The 14,268-nt window shown below is 39.2% G+C and overlaps 1 protein-coding gene, 1 long non-coding RNA gene and 1 other non-coding gene across 6 annotated transcripts in view; 1 reads left to right on the forward strand and 2 right to left on the reverse strand.

The window, feature by feature from the left end:
* The window catches only part of LOC144301290 (uncharacterized), a 40,774-nt gene extending 29,484 nt beyond the window's left edge, over positions 1 to 11,290 (reverse strand). Inside the window, exons 1-2 of the long non-coding RNA XR_013368107.1 lie at positions 11,152 to 11,290; positions 2,726 to 2,849 (exon numbers count right to left, since the gene is read on the reverse strand). This is a non-coding gene — a long non-coding RNA (uncharacterized LOC144301290). The remainder of the gene's footprint in view (positions 1 to 2,725; positions 2,850 to 11,151) is intronic.
* The window catches only part of HPSE2 (heparanase 2 (inactive)), a 627,272-nt gene that overhangs the window by 463,324 nt on the left and 149,680 nt on the right, over positions 1 to 14,268 (forward strand). For all 4 annotated transcript variants that reach the window (XR_013368097.1, XM_077878048.1, XM_077878047.1 and 1 more), the window contains one exon: positions 8,731 to 8,824. Coding sequence is in view for 3 of the 4 variants with exons in the window: in XM_077878048.1 (XP_077734174.1) it covers positions 8,731 to 8,824 (94 nt within the window). In the remaining variant the exon portion in view is untranslated. The remainder of the gene's footprint in view (positions 1 to 8,730; positions 8,825 to 14,268) is intronic.
* Positions 12,879 to 12,980, reverse strand: LOC144301520 (U6 spliceosomal RNA). The gene has a single exon (XR_013368330.1). It is a non-coding gene; the product is annotated as a U6 spliceosomal RNA (small nuclear RNA).

Here is a 14,268-nt window from a genome sequence, read left to right on the forward strand (position 1 = left end):
GCACAGTAATAAGAGGTTTTGTCTAGGTAGCTGCTTCTTGACAAATAGCTCCCACTATATAGCTTGTGCTATAGAAGGAGAGCACAAAATTTTGGTGGTCAGTAAACTATCTCCACCCTACCCAGGGGCGCAAGCCCAGGTGAATGTAAGGCTCAACTCATGTCCCCCCCTCCCCCCATTCTCTCAAAGATCACAGCCTGAATTGGTTGCTGTCTAACTACTTCAAACAGTTGTTTTATATATTTTGTCTTGGATTTTGAGTTGTCTATGACAAAAGGGTAATTCTTATACCAGCTATTCCATGGTGGCAGGAAGTAGAATTTGGTTTTAACCCAGCATTTCTTAAACCTATTTGACCATAGAGCCACTTTTCTTCGTATAACAGTTACTAAATGACTTTGAAAAACATTTTTGCAGAGTAAAGCTATACAACCTCCATTTCTTTACTTATAGCTCCAGGTTTTTGCTTTTGTTATTGTTTTGGTTTTGTTGCAATGTTTTGTTTTCTAGAAAAATTTGAGTTTATCTCGGTATTGTTTACCTGGTCAGGATGGCTGAAGGAAGCAAGACTAAAGATGGCTGGAAAGCAATTGTACTGGATTACAGGGCAGATGAAGTAAACACAGTATTCTATAGCTCCAACACTGGCAGACCAGAGAGGGAAGAGTATTTGGTAATTATCACTTAGTACATAGATCTTTTGGGATGCCTGGATGGCTCAGTGGTTGGGTGCCTGCCCTTGGCTCAGGGCATGATCCTGGGATCCGGGATCCAGTCCCTCCCGCATCAGGCTCCCTGTGAGGAACCTGCTTCTCCCTCTGCCTGTGTCTTTGCCCCCTCTCTCTCAGTCTGTGTCTCTCATGAATAAATAAATCTTAAAAAAAAAAAAAAAGATCTCTGGCTTTCTAGTTACTCTCTTTCTGTGAGCCACAGTTTGTAACCTGTAAAACAGGGAGTATTCTTGAGGATTAAATGAGACACCATATGTAAAATATCTAGCAAATAAGGAACTTAATACATATAAGGCTCCTTCTTCCTCTTTCTTTTTTTTTCCTTTAAAGATTTTATTTATTTATTCATGAGAGACACAGAGAGAGAGACAGAGACATAGGCAGAGGGAAAAGCAGGCTTGCTGTGTGGAGCCTGATGTGGGACTCCACCCAGGACCCCAGGATCACAACCTGAACCAAAGGCAGATGCTCACCCACTGAGCCACCCAGGTGCCCCCTCTTTCTTCTTTCTATGTTCTAGTTAGTAATATACTAACTTAATTACAGTTAAATTGGTTGTACTATTCTGCTACAATGACAATTATGTGAAAAGAGACCAGGGAAAAGATGAGATAACTGTATAGACAGCTCCCAATATACAAACATTGAGTTAAAAAGCACTGCACATTGAAGGTTAGGTTCTGATAACTTAGACCCTGCCATTCTTACTATCAATGCCCCACAGTTAATTGGCCATGAAGCTAATGACTGAAGCTTTGAGCCCCTCACATGTCTTGGCTCCTAGGAGTGCTGGGAGATGGTGAGAATTGTGGGATGTTCTAGGTGGAAAGGGGTAGGGCAGGTTGCTATCAGGAAGCATTACTATGTAAACATTTCTGGCAAATTGCTGAAAGAGCTCTCAGGGAATAAAAAGGGTTTGATTCTCAAAGTTTCTGAGTGTTTGTTTCAATTTCTTTTATCACTCTAAATAAGTATTTGCTTTTGTACCTAATTCTCTACTTTTGATTTCTTTTTCTTGAAGATGGTCCCAAAAATTGTTTGAGAACTCAAACACATGGATCTGCTCCTGCCCACACTTTTGGTTCCATCACCTGCTACTATTCCGAAAAGTCCCAGAGGTGCTCTCCTCAGAGCCCACTCTGAAGGATGGAGCTGCAGATGGCTTTCCTACACCTCTCCTCTACCTGGCTTTCCTTAGAGCTCACCTCAACACTGCTAAGGTCAAGGCCCAGCTGTTTGAGCCTCTGCCAAAACGTATCCCGCATATCCTGGGTTTATGAGGGAGAATGACCTGGGCTCAAGGCTTAGGACCCAAAGTGTGCGAGGAATTAGGAGAGAGGAAAGGTCACATAAATGGGTCCCTTAGGACAGCAGTTGCACCTCAGGGCCCGTCTTTTGGCTTATTGTGGGTTAGCTTATTCAGGCACACATGCTTTTATTAAATATATTTTTTGAGTATTCATTATGTGTCTGTGGGATTGCCTGCAACCTTCACCTTTACTTGTACCATTTTTCAATGATAACGTTTTCCCAGAGTACAAAACTTTATAATTCCTGAAGACTTTAGTCAGCTGGGTGACTCCTGTATGGATTTATAGGAACTTGTTTAAGAAAGCTAAAGCACATCTATATTCTGTAGAATCTTTATTTAATTGGTAACAGTGTTCATTTCATCCAAGCTTTACCTGCCCAACATTGTCCAGAACAGGAGATAAGAAGATTGACCCATTACAAAGAAGATCAAGAATAAGGTAGCCTCAGAAAGAAAACCTAAAGGCAAGTGTGAAGTAAAATGTGCTCAGCAGGAGCCCAGTGTGAGAGCCTTTGGAGGAGGGGCAAATACAAGGTATAAAGCTTTAGAGAGACTCAAGTTGGCCTCTCCAGAGTTTGGCTTCAAGGTGTCAGAATAGGTTTTATAGGTCAACAGAGTTGTTCTAATGATTATCCAAGTTTCTCCCCCTTCAGCTGGGAAGGCCCCAGTTTTATGGAATTACCTGCCCAGTCAGCAGGCTGGGTGTTAGAATTTTGAGCAGACTGCCCCTCCTCCCTGAAAGCAGCAGGCAGCAAAATAGGTCCGGAAATTCCTGTGCATTGGGAAGCCAGCACTAATGCAATTACCTGAAATAAAAGAAGGGGTCAGATAATAAGGGGCAAAGGTTTTTCCTTTTAACGTAGAGCCAGGTAAACAAAACCAGCTGTCCCTGGAGCCAACAAATTTTCCTCATTAAATGTTTTAAGAAGCTAATGGGCATAAGTAGCTACTTGTAGTACAATCCTGAAGACTGAATCTAGGGGCCTGGAGAAGGCAGAGTAGGAGGATCAGGGTTAAAACCTGGCGGACAGAGATTGAAAGGAGATGAGACCTGCCTCTGGCAGATGATCCTAAATGGACAAAATGGAATTAAAATAAGAGTAAGATGTTTTGACCTGGAGTCTTTAATGTCTCTTGTCAATATCCTTGTGGGATGGGCTTGAGAGTTAGCTGGTACAGTTTTAAGCTTAAAATAGGATCTCGAATGAGTTTTTTTAAAATAACCAATTATGGGAAATTTTATGTGCATTTACTATGAAAAATCTCTGAGAGGATATACAGCAAAATGTTAACAGTAGGTTTCTCTGAGTGTTGAGCTTATTGGTAATTTTTCATTTTCATATTTAAATTTTGCTTATGTACATTTTCTAATTTGTCTATAATGAACATTTATTTCTTTTATAATAAGTAAATAAAGGGCAAAATTTTAAATAAGATGAAAAGTCTTAAACCAGAAATAAACATTAAGGAGGGCAAGAAAGTTTGTGAAGGAATTGGTAAGAGGTTTTAGTAACTTTGTATAGTCTGCTATGTTTGCCACCTCCCCAGATGTGTGCTTGATATGACCTGCCAATCTAGAGGCCAGCAGAGGAAGGAATAATGGTTGTTGGTAGTAAGCCAAACAGGCTATTTGTCCACACACAAAGGTTTTGACCTCATTGCATTTGTAATAGTTCCCAGAAATGTTATTTCTACACAGCCTCTCTTGGCTTCAGCTGTACGTTAAACAACACAGCCACTTGTGGTTTGATCCTAAGAGATGCTGAAAATTCAAGAGAACTTGGAGGAGGATTATGATTTATATAAAAGCGTCAGTCTTAGTGTTTGGAGAACCAACTATTCTGCCAAGGTTTATGTGAAATATGCCGAAGCACCACGAATTGATGGATTTGCCTTCTCTCTCTTCTTACTTTTTTTCTTTCTCAATCCTTACTTTCTTTTCTCATTTATTTGGTCTTCTGACACTTTTGTAGCCATTACTAAATTAACTAACTCTTTGGAAAGATTGCTTAATGTCTGAAAATCATCTTTATCCTCCCAATGAGAAAGACGAAAGAGCGTTGCCCCCAGGTCACTGGACAGTTAACTGGAATATAGTACTGTTTTCTTTTACCCAACCTTGGTTAGAAATCACCATCTTATCATTTTTAATGATACATTCAATGATATATTCTTTCCAAATGGTTATGGTAGACCATTCCACTTCCGTGTCCAAATCCGTACAATATAGCTGGCCACAGGCACTCACTACCAGTGGAATTTTTCAAATAACTACTGATTATCAACACTGAATGTTTTTCTTCAATGTGTCACATTTATGAAGGGTAAATGTAGCAAGCTAATTATCCAAGGGTACCAAAGAAAAAGGCTTAGGTATTATCAGACTTACATATGGTTAAATTGGCCCCTCTCTTAAAAGTGACACTAAATTCTGAGGTGCCAAAGTTCATATTTCCATAGTACAATATATAGGTGGATTTAAGATCGCAGATTAAAGTTGCTGAAACCTCTCAGTATGATATGGGGATTCCTTTGACATCCAAATGTGAATTTGACTCAGATTGAGGTTATTAAAATGAGTGAGGAAAGAAAGGATTCTTAGCTGGGTCATATGTAGAGGTAATGCCCATGGCCATATTTGGCAAGCATTTTAGAAGGTTTCTGACATCTCTGTTAAGTTCTCCTATCTTCTTGGAGAAGTCATCTATAGCTGAAGATTCATCTATTACTTATAAGCTGATAACCCAGCTATTTTCCTATCTCAACTTTTGTCTGTACTTCCTTCTCATTTCTCCAACTATCTGTTATATATTTCCTCCTTGATGTTCTTTGTGTCCTTGATATCTCAAATAGAATTGTTCATCTCCTTTGACAAATTAAAGCCTAGTCTAACTAACCCACATGCTCATCCACTGAGCCACCCAAGTGCCCCCCTCTTTCTACATCTTCTGGGCATCAGTATTTTCCAAGATATTCTCTCTCACAAGCTCTTGGTCATCACAGATTCCCTTCCTCTTTCTCTTACAGTCTATAGAAGCCTTATTTTATTAGTTCTTCCTTCACAGGCTCTCACTTTTACTTCATGACCCTGATCCCTTCCTGCATGCACTATTGAGATAAGATAACCTTGTCACACTGGTTTCCTGCCCAGAGTTCTCCTCTGCTCCATTCTAATTCATAATCCACAGAAATAGCCTGAGACCAACTGAGAATGATTGAATACAGCTTGTTAGGTAAAAAGTGGGGCCAAAAATAGGCTCTAAAAAGCTTAAGCCAAAGTTTTTATTGGAATTCCTCTCCCATATGTCACATGAAAGAGGAATTGGATGATTTCTTGGTCCAAGAAAACAACCATTGAGTGGACAGTAAGAGGGAGCAAATTTTAGACTCATTAGAAGAGCTTTCCATGGATTCAAGCTGTAGTACAGTGGAACAGTACAAGTAGTATATGAGAATGGGTTCTTTGTCCTAGATAATCACTTCTCAGTCATGTTGTAACAAGCTTACATGCTTTAGACTACGTTGCCCTTCAGCTGTTTTCAAATTCCAAATTTTTGCAACAGAAACACAGCTCTTTCCATCTGTCCATCTGCCTCCCACCTACTGGGAATCCAGAGTCTATTCTTGCTGTCCCATACTTCCCTCATTCCAAATCTTACAGTGAATGAATGAACATGCTCTCCTTCAGGATGTTCCCCTGCTGACATCATCCCATGGCTTTTTCAGTCTAGGTTGTTGCTACTTTGGGCCCTTTATATAACCTGAAGGGTAAATTTGCTTATTGGATATCTTTTATGTGCCCAGATCTATCTCCAGCATTTTTCCTAATTTGACTAATACAGTGTACCCTGAATACCGTGGGTTTGAGGTTCTTTTTTAATCAACTTCAAAGCTGGGGAAACCTAATATCTTATAAGTGGTAGGTGACAAAGCTGAAACTGAACCAGGGTTTTCTAACTCCAAGTTCTGAGTTCTGGAGAAAAGAGACAAAAGGAAGGAATGGAGGAATAAAAGGCCCCTCAACTAAGGAGAGTGCAGGATAGGAAGGATGTTCACAAGGAACCCTACATATTGAAAAAGTACATCTGGCATTTTTATCTCAGTAAGTATTAAAGTATACATGTTGCCAGCAAAACTTATAAATTCTGATGTTTAAAGTAGCTATTGGGAGCTAACAAAGAGAAAAGTGGTAACTATAATATATTTGATTAAAACATAAAAGAACACTAATTATAGTGCATTTGTATTATGTGCCTAGTAATCATGTAATATAGTAACAAGTATTTATATCCTTCAGTGTGTATTAGGTTAGCATTGCATGAATTATTAATTTTATCATTATTATGTTTTGGTATACCTAGCTTCTATATAGCAAGCTATCTAATCACATTTTTTAAAAAATCAGAAATGCTAATAGTGAAGTACTAATAGGATGAGTTTGGAGTGGTAAGTAAAAGGCACAGACATGCCCAGCACCGTGTGTTGCCATAATAAATGTTTATTTGATCTGAGTCTAGCATCTGTACCAGGAATGAAATGAAAAGTCATGTCATTATTTTGTTTTATTCCCTAATATAAGTAACCACCAAAACTTTCAAAATCACATACCCTTTGATATAGTAATTCCACTTTTAGGATTCTAGACTCACACATAATTTAATCAACCATCCCCTATTGTCTATGATTCCATATTTGTGAACTGAAAATGAAATTAGAAGAGAACTGAGAGTTGTTGAATGCCCAACACTTTAGATTTACTTGCTTAATCATCAGTTAATCCTGGGAAGCAGATGTTACCTCTTTTAAGAATAAGAAAACTGTGGTTCCTGGGTGGTTCAGTTAGTTGAGCTTCCAACTCTTGATTTCAGCCCAAAGCCATAGTCTCAGAGTTGTGAGATCAAGCCCTGCATCACACTCCACACTTAGTGCAGAGTCTGCTGGAGATTCTGTCTCTCCCTCTCCCTTTGCTCCTTCCCCCGCCCATTTCTTTGTCTCTGCTTTCTCTCTCTTTCTCAAATAAATAAATGAATCTTTAAAAAAAAGAATAAGATAAGAACTCCTGGGTAGTTCAGTCGATAAAGTGGCTGACTTGATTTCAGCTCAGGTCATGATCTCAGGGTTGTGAGATCAAGTCCAATGTCAGGCTCCTCACTCAGTGTGAAGTCTGCTTGGGATTCTCTCCCTTTCCCTCTCCCTCTAATGCTCTCTCTCTCTCTTAAATAAATAAGTAAATAAAATCTTTAAAAAAAATTTTTAGCCATTATACTACACATATTGGTATGGGGATTTGACATTAAAAAGAATTTTCACATAGTTCTTTTTTAAAGTTTTTTTTTTAATTTTTATTTATTTATGATAGTCACAGAGAGAGAGAGAGAGAGGCAGAGACACAGGCAGAGGGAGAAGCAGGCTCCATGCACCGGGAGCCCGACGTGGGATTCGATCCCGGGTCTCCAGGATCACGCCCTGGGCCAAAGGCAGGCGCTAAACCGCTGCGCCACCCAGGAATCCCCATAGTTCTTTTTTAAAAAAGATTTTATTTATTTATTCATGAGAGACACAGAGAGAAAGAGAGTCAGAGACATAGGCAGAGGGAGAAGAAGGCTCCATGCAGGAAGCCCGAGCCCAATGTGGGACTTGATCCCAGAATTCCTGGATCATGCCCTGAGCCGAAGGCAGATGCTCAACCACTGAGCCACCCAGGCGTCCCCACATAGTTCTATAATATGTACTGATAGGTTGGTGTCTTATTAAAAATGAAATAGTCTATCATTAGCCATCAGCTGAGGAGACTTGAGTGGGTTGGTAAAGGCACCCGGGAGTCATAGGCATTTATTTTAATTCAACTGATTTAATCAGAAAGTTTGTAAAGATGGGGGAGGATTTGAGATGATAAAGGTCACCTAAACCTGGAAAGAGTCTCCACTTAGTCTTAGAGTAAGGATTCACAAAGCTGGATGGGCCTGTTTTGGTCAAATGTTCACAACATTGTATCAGCACAACTTGATGTTACACTTAAGCAACCTAACAAAACCCACACCACCACAGCCAGTAAATGCTGAACTTGTTATTATTTTTAGGAGAGAGCTCCTAGACTTAATCTAATTTTTTGTTTGTTCATTTATTCATCCATTCATTTATTCTGGAGGTGGTAGGAGAAGATTGACTGTAAGGTGAACTGGAGATGAAACCTTTGAGACCTACTCACTACACTAACTCAGATTTTTGTGGTTATGATTTGTTTTCTCATTGAAAGGTGTGGAAACCTATAAAAATACTTGAATATTCTTTCTAAATCTCTCAAATACCTTCATTACTTTAAGGTTGGGGTAGGGGTGGTATGGGACGGGTGTTAAATAACTCTTCCTAAGGGAAAAAAAGTAAGCTTTTCCCCATTACTTACTTTGTATTACAGATTCCTGTCAGCTCCTATAGAGCAAGCAATGCAGTTTCATGTGACAATGGTTGAAAAAAAGTCACAATATAGGCCATAAATGGAGGTAGAAATGAAGAAGATACAAAAGCATATTACTTGTTTGAAAAGCACCCAGGATCAAAACTTCTTAAGATGTAAAAGCGCAGGTGAACTCTGAGCTGTTTCTTCAGGCAACAGAGACCTCTGGCTAGCAAAGTATATTGGTAGTCTCCTCAAGATTTTACCTGATTCTTATTTTATTTTTATTCCAGTTGCTACATTGATGGCCGAGTGGTCAAGGTGATGGACTTCCTGAAAACTCGCCTGTTAGACACACTCTCTGACCAGATTAGGAAAATTCAGAAAGTGAGTAAAAGTCCCCTGGGATGAAGGAATGAGTTTGGGGATAAGGCAAGGAAAAGGTCTCTGGTCCCAGCTGGATGTCAGCCCTTTGGGAACCAGGGTAGAAAAAGAGTATAGTCCAAAGCTCCCTTTCACAGCTGATGGTTGTTGTTTATTGTTTTTCAAATTGAGAACCGTTTGAATGGGCTATTTCCAGGTTTAAAAGCTTCTATATTTTAATAACAACTATTTTGTGCTAGTTTGCTTCTAAATTGTGAGTTTCATAAGAGAAGGGTAGGTTTACTTTGTTTTCTTTTTGCAAGGGTTTATTTGGAGCTAGTTTAAGGAAAGAATGATTATATTTATTCAGTGAAATTCTGGTCTGGGGCATCAGCCATGTTTAAACTATTCTAAAAAGTGTTAAATAGCTACACCATATTTATACTATTCCTAGGTGTCTTAGAATCTGTCAACTAACATCTTACTTTTGTAGAAATGTGGGAGAAACTATATTATATTAAGCAGTTGCATGTAGGTCCCATTAGCAAAACACCTTTGGTCAACAATTCTCAAACTTGAGTGCAATCAAAATCATCAGATGTCGCTCATAAAGTTTGCAAAATCACTCCTGATGTTCTGATTTAGTATGTCTAGAGCGGATCCCAGACAGCTCTATTTTTAGAAGTCATGTGTCAAGTGATTCTACTGAATGCAAATCACATTTTGAAATAAAATGGATTAGTTAATTTTGAATTGTGATGATCTTATGTCTGTAATTTCCACCTGCCTCTACAAAATGATATCCCATCTTTTGTTGCTTAGTCAGGACAGTTTTCTAGGAAAGGGGGACATTTTGAACACTCACCTATGTCTTGAGCAATTTAAACAAGTCTTTGCAGAAAAATTGCAAAGGGTAGATCCCCATTAATATGGAATTAATGAATAAATGAATGGACAAGTGAATAAATGGATCATGTATAAAATGTGCTGTGAAAGAAAATCATATTTGGAGTAATCATAAAAAAGCACTCTTGATTGGTAAAGTGGTACCTTTTGTATTCAAACCAATGTCCTGCTCAGATTACAAAAGCTTTTTGAGTCCCCATGTTCTCAAAGAGTATTAGCAGCTGGGAAGCCTTAGGACTTCTGGACTCCTGCATCCCAGTTTGATCCCTCTGGGGATCAGGTGCATTGGTCAGCATCCTTATCTGTCACTGCCTCCTACCAGGCAAAGTCTGGGAGAACTAAATAATTTGAAATATCTCTGCCAGTCTCTGTTTGACATTCATTTAGTTTTTAATATTAATTATTTCATATATACTGAGCACTTAGCAAGTACCAGGCAAAGTGCCAGGTGCTGGGGATACAAAACAGAATAAGGCATGGTCTCTGCCCTCAAGGAACTCACAGTTTTAAAGTTTAACAGTTGATTTAAGCAGGCTGAAAAACATCACTTACGGTAGTTGAATATCAACCTATTGAACAATGTAAAGCACTTTATGCTAATCTGATATTTAGGTATCATTTTTTAGAAGGAGGGAGGAAATTTCTTTCATTCATCATTCATTTGTTTTTCCAACCAACAGATATTTACTGAGTATATACTAGGTTCCAGGCACTATGCTAAATGCTTGTATTACAACAGTGTAGAAGATAGACAAGTCCCTGTATTTTTGACTTTTCTGATTTCAAATTGAATGACCTGATCAAGGGCTGCCATTGGAAATAAAATAATTTAGTGGTATCATGGCACTGAGAGTAAAAGTTCTAGCTGTGCTCATTACTTATTTAAGTAAAACATATAATTCTAGGTCAGAACTAGACAAAGGCATTGGGAGTCATGTTCTTCCCTTTCTCCACACTACCCACCTCCCTCCACCACTGAATACTTCTTAACCACCACAGAATATTCAAAGACTGAAATAAGTGGCTAAGCTCATCTTCTAATTTGTCCAGGCAGAGCCAAAGAACCTTAAAGAAAATGGCTCAAACCCCATGCACAACTGAGGTTCAGATTCAGACCTTTTAACATGCCTACTGGACTTGGAATGGAGGGCCAAGTGCAATTGCAGGGAGGAATAGTGAGTCTTTTTTTTTTTAAGATTGTATTTATTTATTCATGAAAGACACACAGAGAGAGGCAGAGACATAGGCAGAGGGAGAAGCAGGCTCCCTGCCTGGAGCCTGATGTGGGACTCAGTCCCTGAATCCCAGGATCACACCTTGAGCCAAAGGCTCAACTGCTGAGCCACCCAGGCATCCTAGGAACAGTGACTCTTTAAGAGAAATGACCTTTATGAAGAAGTACCTGGCAGGGGACAGTTAGAATTAGCAGTAGGATCTGATCTTACCTTTGGGTGTTGCAGATAGAACATGCCAGAGGTCTCCTCAGGCCTAGGTTTCTGTTCTGGTTATGACTTCCTATACAACAAATTACCCCAAAACTTAGTGACATTAAACAACTATTTACCACGCCCTTGGATTGTATGTGTCAGGAATCCCCACTGGGAGCTATGGGGATGGCTCATCTTTGCTCCATGATGTCTGAAGCTTCAGTTGGAAGACTTAAAGGCTGGGATGACTCAAAGGCTGGTGACTGGAATCACAAGACTTGTTCATTCACAGGTCTGGCAGCTGATGTCAGCTGTCAGCTTGCACCATTATTGGGCTGATAACTGGAATACCAACACATGAACTTTCTACGTAGCCTGGGTTTCCTTCCAAGGTTCAAAAGTCAGATGCCCAAGGACAAGAGTCAGGTGGAAGCTGTACCACCTTTTCTAACCTACCCTCAAAAGTCCAGGGACACCTGGGTGGCTCAATGGTTGAGCATCTGTTTTTGGCTCAGGTTGTGATACTGGGGTCCTGAGATCGAGTCCCACATCAAGCTCCCCTCAGTGAGTCTGCTTCTTCCTCTGCCTATGTCTCTGCCTCTCTCTGTGTGTCTCTCATGAATAAATAAATAAAAACCTTTAAAAAAAAAGTCAGAGGGCTTCACTTCACCCGCAGTCTAGTCCTTGAGATAGTCATCAAGACCAATGGAGAGTCAAGGAGAGAAGAAATAAACTCCTTTTGATTAGCAAGACTCTGGAAGAGCATTTAGGACCAGAATGATTTTTACAGTCATCTTTGAAAATACTGTCTGCCACAGTTTCATCCTCCCTATATCATTTAGTAGCCCTTCCATCATTTTCCTGTCTAGTTTTCTTTTTTCAACTCTTCTTTACAAAGCTCTTGCCAGATATTGCCTTAAATGGGTATCTGCTGGAGTTGTTGCTGGATTATAGATTCCCTGGGATTTGATTTATGGGTAGGCTTTCCATTGGCTGCACAGCCTGGACACCCAGTTGCTAAGGCCTCCAGGATGAGAATCTCTCTTACCACAGCCAGGATGTGCTAGGCACCAGTCTGCTCTGGGGAGATGGGGACTGGGAAACGAGAGAAAGTTCACCATGTTTTGCCAGTTAAAAAATTACTTTGACTATTTCTGAGGTCCTCTGTGGGTGAGAGGATGGCCCGGGGAATTAGAGTCCAAGGTATATACTGGGATAGACTGGCCAAACTTCTTTTCTACAAGCTTCCAAACCAGTTTAGAGATGGACCAAATAAGATTTTAAAATGTATATATCTAGAAACCTCATCCAAAAGCTAAAAGTAGAATCTTTGTTTCTACTCTATTTTGAAAATCTCACAGAAATTATGATGATCCCCCTTAGACCTACAGTGATAGAAAAAGTACAGATTTCCTACCAAAATCAATTCATGAAGGAGTGGTTAGATACATCAGTGTTAAGACTGTTTTTGATTAAGAGATAGAATACAGGATTTGAAGTCTGATGGCTTGGGTTGGAGCTCAGGCTTAGCTGTGTAACCTTCGGTTATTCACTTAACCTCTCTAACTTTGTTTCTTTATCTGTAAAATGAGGGAGCTAAGAATACTATCATCTTTCTCTTTTACAGAGATTAGAAAAGTCACATGAGCCCCTGTCTTGTTAATTGCTATTGAATGCTAGTACTTATTGCTATTATTATTGTTTTTTCAATTATTATAGTTTATTTCTTTTCTTTTTATTCCAGTATAAATATGGAACACTTTACAAATTTGCATGTCATCCTTTTGCCGGAGCCATGCTTCTTTGTTTCATTCCAATTTTAGTGTATGTGCTGCTGAAGCAAGCACTGTTATAGTTATTTTTAATAATAATTTATATGACTGGAAAAGCTTCCTGCTACCTTTATCCTCAACTTGTTCTTTGCTTTTTTCCTCTTTCCTCTTTCTTTGAACCCTGGGGAATATGGTAGGTGATATTTTTGGCATCTGAAAGGCAGTGACTCAATTGCTAAAAACAGCTGCGATTTTCGAATTTGGACTGCCACGTAAAGAAGAATTCTGAGATTTCTGAGCAGTGGGCAAATTCTGGTTATATGAAAATCTACATTATGTGTTTGAAAGCCAGAAAGAGACAATGTTTAAACAAGCCACCCCTTTGGATGATCTACACATTCTCTCCCTTCCGTTAGAATAAGGATAATCATCTGTACTTTGGGAGATGAGTCAGGGGAAAGAGTTGAAAGTCTAACAATGTAAGCAAGAGTCAGATGGGAAAGTGAGAGATGTTTAGGATGCAGTGCAGATGGTATAGTGTGGATACCTGGGATGACTCCAAAACAATGACATAAGAACCAAGAGGAACCCCTTTGGCTTAAGTCACTTGGACTCTATGATTTGTGTCTTCATCTCCTAGAGGAATCAGAGGAGGAAATAACACTTTTTGATATTATTTTCAGCTATTCAATAAGCATAGGAAGGAGTTGGTGAAATCCTAGTCATAAGGAAAGTAGTTCCAAAAGTACTATCCATACGATTGCATTTTGAATACTAAATAAACTGAACAATTGGCTTCCCCAATATTTGAAAAATTTCTTCCTTCTCTCTTCCTTTCTTTCCTTCACTTATCAACTGTTTATAACATTCTTAGTATTTTCCAGACCCCTGAGGATAAAATGGTGAGCAAGACTTGCATGATGGTGGTCCTCATAGATCTTGTGGTCTAGTGGAAAAACAGTTAATGAAGCAAGCCATGATAAGTGTGATGACTTTTATAATAGGGATGTATAGGGAGATCTATGAAGGCTCACATCCACTCCATGTGAGCCCATGATGGAAATATCTACCTTCATGTATAAAAGAAGGGAAAGCAGGGAGATCCTTCCAGAGGAAGTGACATTTAGGTCAATACCTAAAGGACAGACACCTTCTAATTTATTCAGTTTCGAGGATGAGAACAGAGGACTAGCAGTGTTAAATATATATGGTGGAGAGAATGGTTTATATGATTCATATTAGGGCCATGATTGTTCTTTTGTTAATATCATCATTGCTTACGATTTTTTAAAAAATATTTTATTACTTTGAGAGAGAGAAAGCACAAGCAAGAGAAATCACAGGCAAGGAGGGGGCAGAAGGA

This window comes from Canis aureus, chromosome 29, assembly GCF_053574225.1.
Source record: "Canis aureus isolate CA01 chromosome 29, VMU_Caureus_v.1.0, whole genome shotgun sequence".
Classification (NCBI taxonomy): domain Eukaryota; kingdom Metazoa; phylum Chordata; class Mammalia; order Carnivora; family Canidae; genus Canis; species Canis aureus.